Source organism: Hippopotamus amphibius, chromosome 2, assembly GCF_030028045.1.
Source record: "Hippopotamus amphibius kiboko isolate mHipAmp2 chromosome 2, mHipAmp2.hap2, whole genome shotgun sequence".
Classification (NCBI taxonomy): domain Eukaryota; kingdom Metazoa; phylum Chordata; class Mammalia; order Artiodactyla; family Hippopotamidae; genus Hippopotamus; species Hippopotamus amphibius.
Genome location: NC_080187.1, coordinates 174,973,619 through 174,992,927, shown reverse-complemented (window position 1 = coordinate 174,992,927; position 19,309 = coordinate 174,973,619). Strand labels below are relative to the sequence as shown.

The 19,309-nt window shown below is 45.9% G+C and overlaps 1 protein-coding gene across 1 annotated transcript; it reads right to left on the bottom strand.

Annotated features, from left to right (window-relative positions):
* Positions 1-9,672: 9,672 nt before the first annotated feature.
* On the bottom strand, positions 9,673-11,378 carry LOC130846112 (elongation factor 1-alpha 1-like). The gene has a single exon (XM_057724126.1). It carries the CDS (start codon positions 11,333-11,335, stop codon positions 9,947-9,949), a length of 1,389 nt encoding a protein of 462 aa, XP_057580109.1. The 5' UTR covers positions 11,336-11,378; the 3' UTR covers positions 9,673-9,946.
* Between the last annotated feature and the right edge of the window lie 7,931 nt (positions 11,379-19,309).

The window sequence follows — 19,309 nt, the reverse complement described above, 5'->3', positions numbered from 1 at the left end:
TTAGCGTTCTTAATGATTTTTGAATTAATGACTAAGCATTCTAAAATTTCTTGGTTCAAATTTCAAATAAAGTAAATATAAATAGATATAATCAACCTAAACAAAACCTCTCTGCTATTCTCACTAACTTGTAGAGTGTAAAGTGATACTGAGAGCAAAAACTCTGAGTCTTACTGCTATGGAATATTGGGCAGAGGTCGGGGTGTGTGGTCCAGGTGAGGTTGCCCCATACTGAAACCTGGGTTCATACCCACCCTACTGCTCTCCTTTGACATTTTGTGAGGCCAGAAATCCAACCATGGGTTTTCTGGTATCAAGCTATTATTCTAGGCAGTGGAAGGTAGATATTGGTTGTAGCTGATCTATCAAATCAAAGCATCACGTTTGGTCATCCATCATGACTTCCACAGAGTCATCCACAGAACAGGGACTGTTTTACTGAGAGGTCAAATGAGGCTGAATTCAGTGGGCACTTTCCATGGTCTTTATTAAGATGCCTTAGAAGAAACTAAGGCACTGTGGTGATCACTGATACCTCAGCCTTATGTTCCACTCAGTCACAAAGTGAATCTTGTCTGTGCTTTTGCTGCATTTGGAAAACTGCAGATTTTGGGAGCTCAGGAGTCAGCACTTCCAAATCTTTCTTCAGGTGATTCTATTGTAACCTGTCCCCAGCCTGGCATTTGGATTCACTTTAACTGACCCTGACTTCAGAAGCCTATGATGGAAATTGATAGTGTCTTGATATTGGGGCTATTCCAAGGTAAGTGAAAGTGGAGGTACCATTTGCCTTGGGAGTCCAAGACAACTCCAGCTACAAGTACTTCTAATCATGTACCTATATCCTAGGATAAACCTGTGATAACTTGATCCAGTCATCACCTAAGTGCACACAACTGACCTACCTGTCATTGTGACATTTTCCCGTTGAACAAGGGGAGAAATGTTCAAAGGTTTTGATTGAGACCCACTATGTGGAATAAAAGGCCTCAGTTCATTGCTACATCCCTTGTACCTAGAGCAGTACCTGACAATGATCAGATGCTAAGTAAATTTTTTGAATGAATGAAGACACATAGATTCTATCAATTTTTAATTTTTGCATAATAAGTTAACAAAAACATAGCAGCTTAAAAACAACATATAATTATTATCTCACAGTTCTTGTGGATCAGGAATCCAGGCACAGTTTTTCTGGGTCCTCCACCTAGGGTCTCACAAGGCTGCAATCAAAGCATTGCCCCAGCTGCATTCTCATCTACAGGCTTGATTAACAGAGAAATTATTCCCAAACTCATTCAGATTGCTGGAAGAATTAATTTCCTTGTAGCCATCAGGGTCCTTGGACCACACTTTGACAACTGCTTTACTAGAGTACAAGTAGTATACTATATGATATTGCAAACACCCAAAACAAAACACACATTTACCTAGATTAAGGACAAATAGCACAGGCTAATGAAATAGCTGAACAGAAAGAATCTATGCCATGGTAAAACCATTTAACTCAGGTACTCAAAAGTACCACATAACAATTATACATATAATCTATATTTTATATATATATATATGTGATCAGTTAAAATGGCAAAAAAATAATTTTATTCCTTGTGTTTATAAACATAGCTTCTGCATGAAGGGAGAATGACAAGGGTCCTTGTGGATGTAAAAGGTGAGAGAACCATTAGAATGGAGACACATTCTATAAATACATTTTATTAAAGAAACGTTATTCCCTAGGAAACAAAACTCTGAAAAAGCATGTATTTCGGCCAGGATGATATGCCCATCTTAGACAAGAGACTCAGAGGCAACCTGAATGGATGAAACTTACCTTAAACCTGCTATGCATCCGGCCTCCCTCTAAGCAGCAGCCCACAGTGAAGGAGAACATCAAGCTCTGAGGGAGTCACTCGTGGCTCTGCTTCAACCTCCTATTATGTTACTCTCTGGGCCTCCGTATAATCTCTAAAATGGAGATAATTATACCTGCCTTATGGGCTATTGTGGGGGTCAGTTCAAATAAAGAAATTGTTTTACAAATTAGAACTTTCGATTTGCTCTAGAATATGTTCAGCGTGAATATAAAAGTTAGTTATCTATCCTGGTATCTTAGTTTGTCCTCCATGTATAAACATGGTTATTATTTTAACCCTCTCCAGGATTAAGTCCAAAGTTTGAGCCAACGGATACTGACTTCGATTCCCCTTAACAGAAAAAATAACTGAGTTATGCTGAAAATGTTCACTTTCCCTAGGCTTCATTAGGTCCGCTGATGCCATGTGCATCTGGAAAGGGCTTTCTGTTGTCAAGCCACAGCATACCCCACCCACAACTCTGCAGGAGCTCCAGAACATAAGGCCCTAGGAACACCATGACAAGTACATGGGGTGACTTGTCAACAGCACGTGCACTAGAAATAAACGCATGGTGCTTAATGTTGCTGCTTTGTTCCACTTCATTCACTCCAGCCTGTTTATACTAGTGAAGGTTTGGAAACAAACAGAAGATCCTGCATATGGGACTGGATAAAATACGACGGTATATCCTTACAAAGGAATACTATGCAGCCAATAAATAACATGAGGTACATTCTTGCTACTGGCATGGAATATGTTCAAAATATATTGTCACTGGGAAAGAGGGAACGGTGTAAAACACTGTATATAAAATGCTACTATTTGTCGCAGAGAAAAAAGGCGATACACACATCTATACACATGTCAACAAACATAAATGCGTGTAACGTGTAGATTACATAAAGACTGTATACCAAAGAAAACTGAAAAATTTGGGGGTCTTGAAAATAAAATGTGGGCCTATTAGACAAGGACCAGAGGAAGACATCCTTTTTACTAGATTTGCTCTCTTAACGGTTGAATTTAAATTTGCCATTTGCATGTACAACGCATCTGTATTTTTAAAGGAAAAAGTCAAATAGACTGCCTCACTGTAGCCCGTTCTCAGTCGAGTAAGGAGGGGCCCCTGGTAACAGAAAATTCAAACCATCCGCAGCGGCGAAGCACAGCGCCGCAGATAAGCCCTCCCGCCTCATCCTGCCCTCCTTCCGCACATCAGCCACCTTCGTGAGGGAGAGTTCGTGGTACACAGCAGGCGCTCATTACCCGAAGCCTATTTGCTCATTGTCCTGCCCTTTCCCGCCGTGACTAAAAAAGGCTGTTGAAAGTTCGAAGCCATCTCTAAGAACCAGGAGGTGCAAGTTCTGGGTCCCCTCAGCCCGCGATGTCCCGGCGGCGCAGCGCCCCCTGCCGGCCGAGGCGGCCGTGGGCCCTCCTGCGAGAGCGCAGGCGCCGAAAGGGAGCGGTGGGCGCGCGCCTGCCCCGCGCCCCCTTCTCTCCTGGGCGCGCCTCGTGCTCGGGCTGCGCTCGCGAGTCTGGGGTTTGTTTCCACTCCTCCGGGTAGAGCCTCCAGGAGCCCGTGATCTGGCCCCGCCGTGGCGGAGGCTCTGCGGGCGAAGGGACCCGAAGAAGAACGCTGTGGGCCCGGTCTCTCGCGGCTCGGGGTCAGCACCATCGCAGTGTTATTAGAGCGGCTGTGCGCAGAGCGCTCGGTGAGCCGGGAAAGCATCATGCCAGGGTGGGAGCAGGGCCCTCCCGAATGGATGCCCCCCATCCCGCCGCCACACGCGCGCGCGCACGCAAGGACTCGCTGACTCTCCGGGCCCCCTGTTTCCTTCAGCGCCGCCCAGGAGAAGGGCGAGGAGTTTGGGGAAGAGGGGAGGACCGCCCAAGAGACTGGCAAGGCTGGAGCAAGGCGCGGGCCCGGCGCAGCTTTTCGCAGCGGCTCCTGCCCTCTGCTGGCAGGAAGGCGCATTTACACACGGCTCCGCTTCGCGGTCAGGGAAGAGGAGGCTGTGAGAGAGGCGGCAGGCTGGGGGTCGGCGAGGGGGACGGATTCCGGAGAAGAAGCTTTAGAAGGAAAGGCTGAGGTTCACCACAGATAAAAAGGGATTGGGTCACCAGCGCTTGTCCTACTGGGAAAGGGGGTGTCTGCACCAGCCCTCGATTAGGCCTCGTGGGTGACTAGTGCGGAGCTTGAGTTGCACAAGCAGCTGGTAAGGGCTGGCATGCAGCCTCAGTCAGTGACCTTGGTATCTCAGGAATATGGTGTCGTGGCAGTGGGTTTGAGGAGGCTTATTCAGCAAGCATTTCTTGAGTACCTATGTGTGAGACACTGTTAAAGGTATGTGGGGGTCATCGGAGAGTACAGCAGACAAAAAAGAGAGACAATAAACATAATAAAGATGTAAATTATACAGACGGTTAGGGTGATGGGCTCTATGGGGAAAATACAGCAGGAAGGGGAATGGGGGGGCAGGGGGAAGCTAGAGGTAGCATTTTATTTATTTGCCAGGGCAGCTTGTGGGGTTTCAGTTCCCCCACCAGGGATTGAGCCCAGCCTCCCTGGACAGCAGGAGTGCAGAGCCCTAACCACTGGACCACCAGGGAATTCCCTATCTGTAGCATTTCAAAATAGGGGTCATGAAAGACCCAGGAGACAGTGGTGTCCCAGACCCAACATGCAGGTTGACACATCTGTCTGTCTTGAGGGCATTGGGACTGATCTCACAATGCTTTTCACCCTTGTTTCTGTCACAAGAAGCCCCATTGCCAGGTCAGTCTCATCAAGGAGAAGGGAGTGGTCAACCCTGCCTGATGCTGCTGAGCCTGGAGAATCAACCCTATTGGGGTGCGGAGGTCTTACTTCAAATGCAAGGAGTGCCCCCTAAACTTTATTGATGGTGTTGAGGAGTCAGTTGAGGAGATTTACAAAGTTCTTGGCCTAGAAGACTGTCTTGTCCAGGAGTGAGTAGGAAGAGGATACGCATCTGGGTCATGTTCTCTGTCCTGGCAAAGGGAATGGAGAGACAGAGAGTAGGGCATCTCTGTCTCACTTCCTCTAGTTACCAGTCCCTGCTTCCTCAGACTCCAGACCCTCAGTACTCTCCCTTTCTCCTCTTCCTCACTTGTCTAAGTACTCACTTGAGAAGCTCACTACCTTCCTTCCTCTTGTGTATCCAGTTCCAGCTCCTCCTTCCTTCCTTCCTTCCCTCCGTCCCACTACCTTGACTCTGCACATTCTCCTAAAGATCTCTAAAGGTTGCACATACACCCACCTCGGTTTTTAAGTAGCCACATAGTACTAATAGAATCCTTCTTTCAAGGAGCCATGTGACTTTTCTGTGTCAGCTAGATAAATCACTTCACCATTTTGGTTCTCAGATTTTAAATGAATGACTAGGAACAAAAGTGCAAGTTCCTTCCAACTTGGACACTTGTAATTCTCTGAATTCCTGAAAAAGCAGTAGGGGTGTGTGTGTGTGAGTGTGTAGAGGAATGTCTACAGAACATGCAATTCACATTTCTGAATTGTTCTACTATGTAAATCTTGTTTTCTTAAAAGATTATGCCTAAATCCAGAAGAAATAGCTCAATTACCTGAAATAAAATCATTGTACAAACATATATACATGTATATGTGATGGTTAATTTTGTGTCATCTTGACTGGGCCATGGGGTGCCCAGATGTTCTGCCAAACACTATCATGGGTATTGCTGTAGGGTGGCTTTGGATTAAATATTTAAATTGGTAGACTGAGTAAAACAGATTGCGCTCCCTAATGTGGGTGGGCCTCACTCAATCAGTTGAAGGCCTGAGAACAAAAAGGCTGACCCTTCCCACAAATGAGAGAGAACTCTCCTGCCTGATGGCCTTCAAACTGGGACATTGACTTTTTTCCCTGCCTTCCGCCTCAAACTGAAACATTGGCTCTTCCTGGGTCTCAAGCCTGCCTACCTTCAGACTGGAACTACACCATCAGCTCTCCTGGGTCTCTAGCTTGCTGACTCACCCTGGAGATCTTACAACTTATTAACCTCCATAATTGCATGAACCCATTCCTTGTCACAAATCTCTTTTTATATATTTAATAACATCCTGTTGGTTCTGTTTCTCTGGAGAATATTGACTCATGCAGCATGTATATTTGTTGTTGTTGTTGCTCTCATATTATCAAGAAAAACATGTTTTTGTCAAGAAAAACACTTAACTATTATATTGCAGGCAGCATGCAAATCCCTATCCCTCAGAGCTGTTGTTTAATTCAACAAGAGACAAGATCAGCACAGAAGACTACAGGGAGATCTTCTGTCTCTGAAACTGTCTAGGTGTGAAGACTGGCTAATTGGTTAACACACTGGGGGATACCTGTCAGTCAGCAAACATTAACAGAGTCGTTGTGTTCTTGGCTATCTCCAGTGAGGGTCCCCAACCACTGGGCTAATAGGAACACAAAAGGCTGAAAACTCATTAAACCTAAGAGGAAGCTTTGATGGGTGCTATGCAGCCTGAAATAGCTCAGCATCATCCACGATATGTATGCCTTATGGAGGGTTGAAAATAAATGCAAAAAGTGTTGACGATACCAAGAAAGACGCCACCTCTTTGATGCCCCTATTTCATACAAGGCAGTTGGGATTAAGCCTTACACTAATGCTGTCCAGTAGGGAACTCTCCCTACACGTTCTAGTGTTTTCACCTGTGCTCAAGATCCAGCATGACCCACCATCAGACTTAAGATGTCTGTGTATCCAGAAAGAATTTTACTGTTTCCCTGGTAGAAAAGGGAAGGCAAACTCCTTGACTGAGGTCACATAGTTGGTGAACAGCAGAGCTGTGAGTCAAACTCTGATCTGTCTTTTTTATTTAAGGCCCATGCACTTTAACGGACAAAGAAGCTTGTTGCTCTCACACGAGACCAAGATCAAGTAGGAGATAACACTCTACGCAGAAAAATATCTTGGCTTTGGAGGAAGAACATACCTTAACAATGAATAGGCCCAAAATGTCTCCGAATGGCATCAAAGGGAAAGCCTTAACTACTAAAAATTATCATCAGTTAACGACTATTGCTGAGAAACAAGTGGAATAGCTCAAGTTGAGAAGCCAGACAATTAGGGCATAGACCCAGGTAAGCCTGACTGTTTATCTCAGGTTTTCTCAAACATCAGATATCCTGCACCATAGCTCCATTCCACCTGTATTCATCATTAATATTTCCTTTTTATCAACCCAGTTCTCCACACAGCTTCGTACTAAGCAATACTACATATGGAAACACAGATTTGACGCATTGATTATTCATCACGGCAAAATAAACCCATAACAATTAATACCTTAAATATTTATCTGTGTACTCCTTAACTTCAGTCAGCTCACGTCTCACCAGTGGGACACATTTGTACAAACAGCTGTATCTCGAGGTTTAAGGTGAAAAATTCTACCTGGAAAAATGCTTTCACAGAAGAATAAAAAACCCAAGGACAGTAGAAAAAACAAAGCCCCAAAGCAAAGATTTGGTCATATTTAATCAACTGAGCCTAAACCAAGCAGAGTTTATGATCATAAGATGTTATTATCACCACCTTTTATGTGACACCAGCAAGCGCTGTGCACGGTCATCCCGCCAGACAGCCGCTGCATTAGCAAAGCCAAGTGCAGGAAGGTACTGACAGTTGGCATCTCCCCATCAGCAGGCTAAGAGCACACATTGCAAGAGTACCCTGGGGCTGAAGAAATTGCGAGTGCTGGACATCAAGATGGCTTTGAGACACCCTGTGGCCAATGTCCTCAACGGTTGTTTTTACCGCAATGCAGAAGACCTTTTCCCAAGACTATTCTCTTGCAATGTCCCTCGATTACAAATAATGGCATAATGATATTGGCTGATAATTCAGTGGCCGTGGTGACAAAACTAATGAAATAACAGAACGAGCTCACATTTAGTAGTGTTTTGATACTAAAGACAAAATCATGTTGAGAATCCAGTATACTTTCATTATGGGTTTGTATTAATTTCTTTTCAAATAAACAGATCCTCAGTCCAAGATCTTTCCTGTCAACTAGGTCATTTGGATTTAATTTGAAGGAAATGGCGGGCCGTTAAAAATGTGCAGAGGGAATCTATAGAAGAAACTATCAGAAAATGTGTTTGGGGATGTTCTCGTTCTCTGAACACACTCTAAATGAGAATGGTCAAGGATCGGGTAGAGTATCATCTAGGCTTCTCTTGGGACAATTAACAAATCTGGTGGCTCACAAACACAAATGTCTACAGGAGCCAGGCAGGTATCATCACTGAGTGAACAGACAGGATGGGAGTCAGGAGGGAGGAGTGGAATCAGGGAAGAGGTCTTGAGCGTTTTAGAAGTGGCAGTTGCTATTCAGCTCTAGCCGATGGTTACATGGCCACATTTGGGGCGCTTTTTTAAGGCAAGCGAGGGATCCACATTTTCTATGTGAAAATCCTTGTTTGGAAAGCTTAGCATCAACTCCGAAAACTATTTTAAAAATAAAAAAATAACCACCACAAGAAAACCCGCTGACAAAGCCATCAGATCAGCTCTGAGACAGAGAGAGCCCTGTGACTGGAGTATATGGGTTTTGCCTTATGTTATAAACACTTGAGTACAGCCTTGCTGCCCACTAAAACTCTAAAGCATCACAGAAGTGGTACAATATACCTAATTCACTTTTATACCCTCATCACCTATACAAGTGCTTCACACACAATATATATGAAACAACTTGCTTAACAAGCAAAGGAATTAAGAAATTTCACAAAACAAGATGACAAAGCAGAGTGCTATTAGGTCTGCCTTCAGTCCTGTCCAGGTCAACATTTGTGCCCATGTTTATATAAGAACGTCAATGGTAAACATGATCACATTTGCAGTTAAGAATATAGAAAGGTAGTAAAAACTTTTGGGGATTAATTTTGGTGAAAGATTATATAATTTTTCTCACCTGGAAGCTGGACCAGTGAGTTAACATCTATTTCTTAGCACTCAGGCCTTGCTTCCCGCACCCCCGCCCCGCCCCCACACACACACCGTGCATTGTTCCACACCAATTCCTTAGTCTATAATGCCCATCCTTTCCCTAATGCCGAGAAAACCCCTGCTTATCCTCATGGCCCTGCTCAGATGGAGTCTCCTCCTGGAAGCCTTCCTGGACCTATCAAGGAAAGTAAATCCCTCCACCCCCTGAGCTCCCATTAAATCATGTTTATACAAACGATATTACTTCTATCACAAATTCAGTTTCTCTACTTTCCATAGGCTACTTGGGGACCTAGACTACATTTCACGTATCTTGATATATGCTGTGGTTAACACAGTTTCAAGAACAGACTGTACTGTCCATAAATGGCTGGTTTACAAAAAAAGATAAAATTCCCGACTTACATAATGAAATACAGGAACTGGGAATGTACATGATAGTTGTGTAGAAAACAGCACAGATGTGAATAAATGCAAGATTCTAGAAACCTAGATTGGAGTCCTTTATACCACAACCCCTAGGCCACGGACTAATACCGGTCCGCTGCCTGATACCAACTGTGCCACACAGCTGGAGGTAAGCAATGGGCAAGCAGATGAAGCTTCATCTGCAGCTCACCATCACTCCCCATTACTCCCATTACCGCCTGAAACATTCCCCACCCCCCCACCCCGCACTCCCCCCCCCCACCCCCCCACCCCCTGCCATGGAAATATTGTCTTCCATGAAACCAGTCCCTGGTGCCAAAAAGGTTGAGGACCGCTGCTTTATACAACACCAGATGTTCGTTATTTTTTTTTTCTCATTAAACTTTTTTTAATGGGTCTCAAATTCTGTGACAGATTTTTGGTCAAGTTGTTTCCATTAAAAAGTACTGATTTTAAAAACTAATAACTTAAAACTGCCACACACAAAACAAATGGTCCACAAAACATTCTCCTTTCCTTCTGAAGGTTTTACGATGCATTGTTATCATTAACCAGTCTTTTACTATTAAACTTAAATGGCCAATTGAGACAAACAGTTCTGAGACCGTTCTTCCACCACTGATTAAGACTGGGGTGGCAGGTATTGGGGGGAATATTCATTCAGCCTTCTGAGCTTTCTGGGCAGACTTGGTGACCTTGCCAGCTCCAGCTGCCTTCTTGTCCACTGCTTTGATGACACCCACAGCAACTGCCTGTCTCATGTCACAAACAGCAAAACGGCCCAGAGGAGGATAGTCAGAGAAGCTCTCAACACACATGGGCTTGCCAGGAACCATGTCAACGATGGCAGCATCACCCGATTTCAAGAATTTGGGGCCATCTTCCAGCTTTTTCCCAGAACGACAATCAATCTTCTCCTTCAGCTCAGCAAATTTGCAAGCAATGTGAGCTGTGTGACAATCCAACACAGGTGCATACCCAGCACGGATTTGGCCTGGATGGTTCAAGATAATCACCTGAGCTGTGAAGCCAGCTGCTTCCATCGGTGGGTCATTTTTGCTGTCACCAGCCACATTGCCACGACGAACATCTTTGGCAGACACGTTCTTGACATTGAAGTCTACATTATCCCCAGGAAGAGCTTCACTCAAAGCTTCATGGTGCATTTCAACAGACTTCACTTCAGTTGTTATGTTGACAGGCGCAAAGGTGACCACCATGCCAGGTTTGAGAACACCAGTCTCCACTCGACCCACAAGGACAGTACCAATACCACCAATTTTGTAGACATCCTGGAGGGGCAAACGCAAGGGCTTGTCAGTTGGACGAGTTGGTGGCAGGATACAATCCAGAGCTTCAAGCAGCGTGGTTCCACTGGCATTGCCATCTTTACGGGTAACTTTCCATCCCTTGAACCAGGGCATGTTAGCACTCGGCTCCAACATGTTGTCACCATTCCAGCCAGAAATTGGCACAAATGCTGCTGTGTCAGGGTTGTAGCCAATTTTCTTAATGTAGGTGCTGACTTCTTTAACAATTTCCTCGTATCTCTTCTGGCTGTAGGGTGGCTCAGTGGAATCCATTTTGTTAACTCCAACAATTAGCTGTTTCACACCCAGAGTGTAAGCCAGAAGGGCATGCTCACGGGTCTGCCCGTTCTTGGGGATACCTGCTTCAAATTCACCAACACCAGCAGCAACAATCAGGACAGCACAGTCGGCCTGGGATGTGCCTGTAATCATGTTTTTGATGAAGTCTCTGTGTCCTGGGGCATCAATGATGGTCACATAGTACTTGCTCGTCTCGAATTTCCACAGGGAGATATCAATGGTGATACCACGCTCACGTTCAGCTTTCAGTTTGTCCAAGACCCAGGCATACTTGAAGGAGCCCTTTCCCATCTCGGCAGCCTCCTTCTCGAATTTTTCTATGGTTCTCTTGTCGATCCCACCACATTTGTAGATCAGATGGCCAGTAGTGGTTGACTTCCCCAAATCTACGTGTCCAATGACAACGATGTTGATGTGGGTCTTCTCCTTTCCCATTTTTGCTTAGGGTTAGCGGTGGTTTTCACGACACCTGTGTTCTGGCGGCAAACCCGTTGCGAGAAAGCCAGATGTTCATTCTTTTACAGATTTTACAGAAAGACTTCTGTGTTTTTTTCAGGTTGTTAGTTGACATAGAGTAGAAGCAATAATCAGGTCCAGACTGAAAATTACAGAATGTAAATCCAGTGCAAGTGAAACAGAGGGAAAAAACTCAAGAAGTACTTAACAAACCATTCTAACCCTCTGCAAAATTTTGAACAGCAAGAAATTGAAAGACTCAAGTTTCCAGCATCAGCAGGTGATAAGATGGAGAATGTTTATGTGAAGAGAAAACAAGGAACATGACTAAAGACAAAAGGAACCTGGGTTCCTCCTTTGTACACAGCCTTCCCTGGCTCTATCTGTTCCAAGTATTAGCCCTCCTTTGTGTGTGTGGTGTTTTGTTTTGTTTTGTTTTGTTTTGGGGCTGTGCCTTAGTTCCCCAACCAGGGATTGAATCCAGGGCCTCAGCAGTGAAAGTGCAGAGTCTCAACCACTGGACCGCCAGGGAATTCCGGGCCTCTTTTTATGTAACATGGCTCTCTAGAGGGCTGGAGAAGGCTTAAACAGTTGAAGGGGGTGGCGGAAGACTAAACTGGCCTGTAGTATCTTAGGAGATTTTATTGACACCTGGTGCCATAGTACTTTCAGAGCTTGAATAATGGAATCTTACTGAGTTAAAAATGTAAATGTGGGGAACCAGATTTGTACAAGAAAAAGAAGATAGCACCTCCCATAACACATTCCACTGCTCTCCTGTTTTTAGCGCTTAACACAAGACTTGGCATAGCTAACGCAGTCAGGAAAGGATTCCACTAATTCAGAAGTGAAAAATAAATTCCATAGAATAAATAAATACCTTTTCTCCATATACACCTTTCTCTCCTCTCTCTTTTCTCTTTTTCCATCCCTTTCTTCGCACATTTCTGCTTCATTTTCTAGACAACCTCCTGGGCTGGGTAGCTGTGTTGGCCATGTTAGTTCCTAGCGATTCTCAAAAACACTGACAGATCCTTCCAGAAAGTTCTCTCTTGAAGTAGTTCCTGTTGCAGGGCAATATATTAAAAATGGTATTTCTAGAAGGCATGTAGAAGTTGACGATGAACCCAAGTTTCCTTCTTGGGATTGCTCTCCTGAGTCTGGAATGGAAACTGCAAAATAAGTTGTTGAACAGTGGAGACCCCTGACCCAGGTGACTACATTTGGGGCACTTTCAAGATTTCCTTCAGAGAGTCATGAACTGACAGCAGGAAGCTATATCCTCTCACTGCCGTGGCCACTCTGGTGCCCATGTCAAAGTCCCAGGCCCTCAGCAGAGATATGAGAGATTCCCAGTGGGTATTCAATCCTTTGTACCTCTAGAGAAGCTCCTATATGAACAAGACTCATGTTCTGAGGATGTCAGGGATGCATTCATGCCATTTCATGCAGAGAGGAGCACTGCTCTGTGATGCTATGTGGACTGCAGGTCCCCCTACTCCCTTATCCTATATCTGTAGGGAGCCCTGGCAGGGTCTACCCAGCCAGATTTTTTTAAATGTATGACCCCTCCAGAACCAGCCTGCTCTCTTCAACATAGGGTGTTGCCAAAGGAGATACCCTAAACATACTATGCACCCCAGCTCCCTCTACGAGGCAGTCTGGAATAAATGGGGACACTTGGCTTTTGAGGGAGACACCCCTGGCTCTGCCACTATTGTCTGTTAACTATGTGGGCCTCTGTTTGCTCATCTTTAAAATGAGAATAATAGCATCTATCTTATGGGTTGTAGTGAGGGTTAAATGAGTCAATTTATGTAAAGTGCTTACCCCACAGAAGTTGCTTGAAAATGAGAGCTTGCAACTGGCTCTAAAATTTTCTATATATGAAACCAAGTGAGCTGTTCTTACTTGTATCTAATCTAACCAACACATATAAACAGGTATTTGCTTTCTCCAGTATTAAAAGACCAGCACTTGGAAACAATAATGCTGACTTCCATGTGCAGATATGTTCCTGGGCTCTCATTACAAGGGAATATCCCCTGGTCGTGTTGTTGTGTTCTGAAAAACAATAGTCTCCCAGGCTTCCTTGGGGCCAGTGATGCTGGGTGCACCTGGAAGATTTGGTTGTGCCAACTCACAGCTCCCTCAGCCCCACAGTGTGCAGGACCTTCAGCGCTGGGGTCCTGGGAACATTAATCATGTGTGAGAATGAGCATGTCAACAGCTGAATACAAACGGTTTGTTGTTGCTATTTTGTTCCAGGATATACATTCATCCAGCTTGTTCACAGCAATAAAAGACTGGAACAAACTGTATCACTGAATCTATGATTAAAGAGCCATAGACCAGAATACCATGCAGCCATTAACTAGAGTGAGGTATATCCTTTGCCAAAACATAGTAATTTAAAAAATAAGGTGCAGGACAATGAATAGGATACTAATATGTGTGGGGTACATGGAGCGATACACACAAACACACACAAAGCTCTATACATACCAGTAAACTTGCATATGTGTATAGGCGTATATAGTACATATGACTGTGAAAGGATACAAAGAAACTGAACACTTGTTGCTTTTTGAAAAGAAACTGGGGCCTAAAAGACAAATATTAGAGGAAGATATTCTTTTCACCGGATGCATATCGTTAATGTTTGAGCTTATATTTTTACCATATGTCCCTACTATCAGAGACAGAGATACAAGTGATACAGGCAGAGAAAGAGATGGAGAGAGAGACCCTCACAGAGAACCCTTGCTCTTGGAGCAGAAAAGAGAAGCACTCTGCTGATACCCTCTCCCTCCTGCCCTGGTCCTCCTCCATCTTCGCTCTATGCTGGAGGCTCATGGGACACAGTGCATGCACTATCAACGTGTCTGCTGCTGCTGCCCTTCTCTCTTTGAAAAAGTGTGACCATCCCAAGGCAGCAGGTAGAATGAGACAGAGCTTGGGGGCCAATTCACTGCGGAAGGGGGAAAATATTGTACTTTGGCAAATGAACCGTTTTAAGATATTTAAAATCCTCTGTGTCTATTTCTCTGTTGCTCCTCTCAGGGCTCAAAAGAGCCTGTTAAAAGATAAAGCGTGGCTCAGCCTCGATAAGCAGAGCCAAGATGGAAATTAGCTGCTGCTCTCTTGGCTCGCGGGGAGCAAGCAACACAGCGCCCCCTGCCTGCGGGTGCGGCGGCCGCGGCGCCTCTGCTGGAAAAGAGGGTGGAGCCGCGGGAAGAAACTCCGCCAGCCGGGATCACAGTTTTAAGAGAACAGCTGGTGAACAAACGGGCTCCATGACTCAGAGAGCATCACCCTCGGGCGGGATTAAGGCTTCCCGAAGTAGATGCTGCCCCACTCCCACCCCACGCACTGCGAAGCCTGCGAAGATTCCCCAGGTGAGAGGGGGACAAAGGAAAAGTTGGACAGGCGGCAAGTCTCAGCCTAGGATGTCGCAGCGGCCCTGCACTCACCTGGCTGGAAAGGCGATCACGCGTGAAGGAGACAGCATAACGCTTCTGCCGTAGTGCACCCACGTCTCCTCACCCCCACTCCCTGTCACATGAGGCGCCCTGAGAGAGATGGCGGGCTGGGGTCAGTGAGGGGTGCAGATTCGGGGAAGAAATCTAACAAGGGGGAACACGACAGAAGGCGATCCAGTTAAGGCGCTGGGGTGCTGAGGTCCTCAGACCGCCCACGGAGGACCTGGTGAGCCGGGAATCCAGCCCTCCAGATGAACCAGCGTGTTCCGCACACAGGCCGCTCGGATGTGCCAGGACCAGATCCTCGCCCTATAAGGACAGTCAGAGGGCCAGGACCCCAGAGACACCACGCATTTGGTGATGAGTTTTCAGAGGCGGAAGACTCATTCGTGCCGGCACCTGGTAGGTATGGTGCTGCATGTCATTTACCCTTTGCAAGCTCTGGCAAAGGAAGGTATCGAGGGACTTGCAGACCCTAGAGACAATTCCTCTGTGCTGCGTGATCATGTGGTGCTACTGCCTGGACCCACGCGGGATCCTGGACCTGGGGTAGTCATGAAGACACTGTAGGAGTCCTGGGCCTGGGAGATAAACAGTCTGATCTAGCAGCAGAAATTGGAGAACGATCCACATCGTAACTGTGTTTTCTGTGAGAGGCACAAAGTGAGAATCAGTCTCTTCCCAGAGACACTGTGTCTTCCCTCCTCCTAGTCAGGAAATGTAGTACTACAAGTTCTCACCACTCTCCACTGGAATTTTCTGACACTCCCTCTTCTGCACCAGCTCGCACACTCACTTAGCCACACCCTCTTCTATTTGACCCATCTCCTTCTTTTTCTTCTCTATGGCTTCCCCTTCCTTTATTCCCATCCCTCTGCCCTGGCCCAGCACATTCCTAATCACAGTGCTGGTGTCTAGATTTCTTCAAGGAACTGAGGTGGGGGGATCTGTCACACAAGAAAAGGGCTATATCCCACATCCCTCTAGACCTAGTGCAGAGATCCCGTCTTATCCCTAAGGATCTACAATCCTCACCTAATCACGTCTCAGTAATTGCCATAACTTATATTTGTAAAGTGGTTTAGAGATTACGGAGCTTTTTTTTTCCCCATCTGATCCTCACCACAACCTTATGAGTTAAGGCAAGCATTTTTACGATCCCATTTTATGAAGAGATAACTGACTCAGAAAGTATCAGTGACCTGCCCAAAGTCAGACAGCTAAAAAGTGAGAGGGAGCCTAGAACAGTGGCAAGCCCTTCAAATTCAATAAAAATAAAGTTCCCCACCGTTAGAAACCTGCCTCATGCTGCAAACTAAGAAAGCCTCACCAGCGTGTGTGCAGCCCCCTTTACTACGCCCTGGGCTGAGGATCTCACAGAGTTGAGGATTCTGTGGCTGGAGAAGTGCTGAGGGTCTCTCCTCCCAAGGTGTATGGTTATATTGCCCAGGGAGGGAGGGACTGGAAGCGGTAGGGATGAGTAATGAATACTGTCCCATTATCTTCCAGGGATGAAAGCTCAGACTTTCAGTCTTGACACTTAAATAGGACCTCAAGAAATATGTGAGAAGATTGAATAGCCGGAGCCTAGTGGTCCTGATCTTGGTGGGGCAGCAGTGAGCAGTGGCATGAAGCGAGATCTTAATTCCCTGCCCAGGAATTGAACCTGAGTAGCCTGGATGAAAACCAGGAATTCTAGCCACCAGACCAGCAAGGGCTAGAGGCTAGAAGCTATTTTTCCCTGGCTCTTGCCCCCAGTAAAAAACACATTTCTCACGGAGGCTAAAACTGTAAAAGCAGGTACAAAGTTTATTATTAGAGACATAGCATAACAACAAGTGGGAGAGCACACAGAGAAACAGTTTGTTTAGTTAAGACAGAAGCAAGGCAGAGATGCACACCCGGAGAGAAAGGGGGTGGGCATCCCCCCTAATGAGGAGGAGGGCAGTAAAGAGGCGGTTAAGTCATTTATGTGGGGCAGTTCTTCCGGGCCTTTGTTTACCTTTGGCCAATTATCTGGTTTCTTATATGGAAGTGCAGATATCGAAATATAGACAGGAGTCAGATCATAAATATGTAGTCCTGGAGCCGTTTGTCTCTTGCCTCAGGAAATGTTAACAGGGGGCTGGTAATGAATGTCTGGCCTGGAGCTCATCTTCTCTGCCTCATGAGATATAAATGGGAGGCCAGTTGTAAATGCCTAGCCTGGAGCCCATCTATCTCCTACTCAGTGCTTGGGGAAATCAGACCCAGCAGGGCCTGGAGGTTGAAAAGAAGCAAATAGAAGGCAGCCCCAACTCCTGGACTCCCCAGATAATTGTCTCCTCTCCCTGAGCCTCTTTTCTGCAGCAGGTTGTATGGAGGAGTTCGATTGTTCCATTTCATCCGGAAGAGCAGTAGTAAGGAGGAAGAGAGTCTAACCAGAAAGCATAAATCCTTTGGCCAAACGCAACCCAGTCTGAGCAACAAGCCAGGCTTCACCCTGACCTTCCTCTCCCCTAAGTAGCCCTGGGGATCTCTAATTTGGAGCCAGGAAACCAAAGGGCCTGAGGAAAAAAATATTCATCGATTCCCAGTGAAGAAAATGCCCTCAAAGTCAGCTGGAAGGAAGGGAAGAGGGGCTGAGGATGGAAAGTAGGAAGAGCGGGAGCTGAGATCTGAGGAAAAGAACTGGTGCAGACTGTGTGGGCAGCGCTGCTCCCTCTAACGCCCTCCCAGGCTCCATGAAGAAAAACCCTAACCCCCTAGTCCTCTTCTCCTTCCACCGTGAGAGCCAGAGCCTTGGTCTACCAGACGTTTTCGTCACAGTCCACCCTCTGTAACAGCTCTCTAAATGCCGCATCAACCTAATGCACTGCAGCCTGGGCCACCCCCTTGCTCAGCCAAGTCTTTACTTTTCTCTTAGTTGGTTCTTTCAACCTGACCACTCAGCCCTGATTGGCCTTCTCTCTCCTAGATTCAGGGCTTCCCCTGTTATTCAGACCCTATTCTGATCTGCCGCAGGCTCCTAGACGAGAATCATTATCCCTCATCTGGAAAACTGAAGTAAAAGATAAATACATATTCACCTATGATGCAGGGTCCATAGTACTTGCTAAGTAAATCTTTACCAAATAAAATGGAGCCACACCCTAGGTGAAACGAGAGTGCCTGAGTCCCTAAACCAGGCGTCTCAGCTGTCTAGCCATTCATCGCCATGGTGGGGTGATGACAGGGCTTCTCCTATTCACAGAGCTCTCCTGGGTCTCCCAGATCCCTGCTCTGGCATCTACAGGGTCACTGCTAGAGAGTGCTTTCTCATGTCCAAATGCCTTTGGGACCAATGTACTGCAATGCTGACCCCATTCAGCTTGTTCTTGTTTTAGGGGAGATGGAATATAAAAACAAACTCTATGTTGACTCTTCTTAGCTGTTGCAAAACTTTTCCTTCCCCAAGCCCTCTCCTTTAACTTTTCCTTTGGGTTATAATTCTCAGGTTTTCGGTCATGTCTGCTGACCTGTGACTCTTCTAAAGGGTCTTCCTGTCTCACTCTTGGCAGTGCTGGTGAGCAGGAATAAGTCTTTTCTTCTCTGGAGACAATTAGGGTATGTTCCCATCACTTATGCTATACGGTGGCCTGACTCTCTGCTCTGCCAAGGCACCAGGGGCCCCATACCAGATGGAGCTGCCATGCGAAAGGGAAAAGGAAAGGATTGTGTGGGTTCTTCCTGTCTTGTGCCCTGTGGCTCCAGCTGCCAGTCTCTCCTACCCAAGAAGTCCTCTCTGCTTCCTATTAGGGACTCAGGGATCACTGATGTCCTGCATTGTGCTGGAGGGACCCAGGGAATGCAGCTCATGCTTGCCAGCTGCTATTATAGGGGAGTTTGTCGCCAAGGTGACATGATTTGCCCATGTCTATCCCAAAGAAGTGAAGGGATAAAAATGTACCTCTAGGCAAAAAATGAAAACTGGAGTCAAGGGAAAGAAACCAAACGTGTACAAACCTTTTCTAATGTCAGCCTTTAAAATGGTTGAATAACTTCCTGAAAACCCTTCCAGGCCTATCCTCTAGCCATGTTGAACCATGGATAGTCACCTCCAGGTCTTATTCTGGCTCTGCCTGGAACACCCCTCCCCACATGGTTTTCTAGGGTAACTATTTATCCTCCCAGATTCAGTGTGTTGTCATTTCCTGCAGGAAACCTTCCCTGTCCCCTGCAACACACTCCCCAGACCTGCAGTTAGGCCCCCATCTTCCCCCGTTCACCTTTGTGTTATTGTTATCTGAGTATTGGTATGTTTTCCCCCAGCAAACTGTCAGTTCCTGAAGGGTACAATATGCAACACCAATCTCTGATGTCTCTGCCTAGAATGTTATCTGTCATATAAAAGGGACTCTATAAATGTTTACAGACTAACAAAATTGGGATCAATGGATCAAAGGACACAAACAGTTCTTTTGGCTCTTGATATATTGCAAACTGCCCTCCA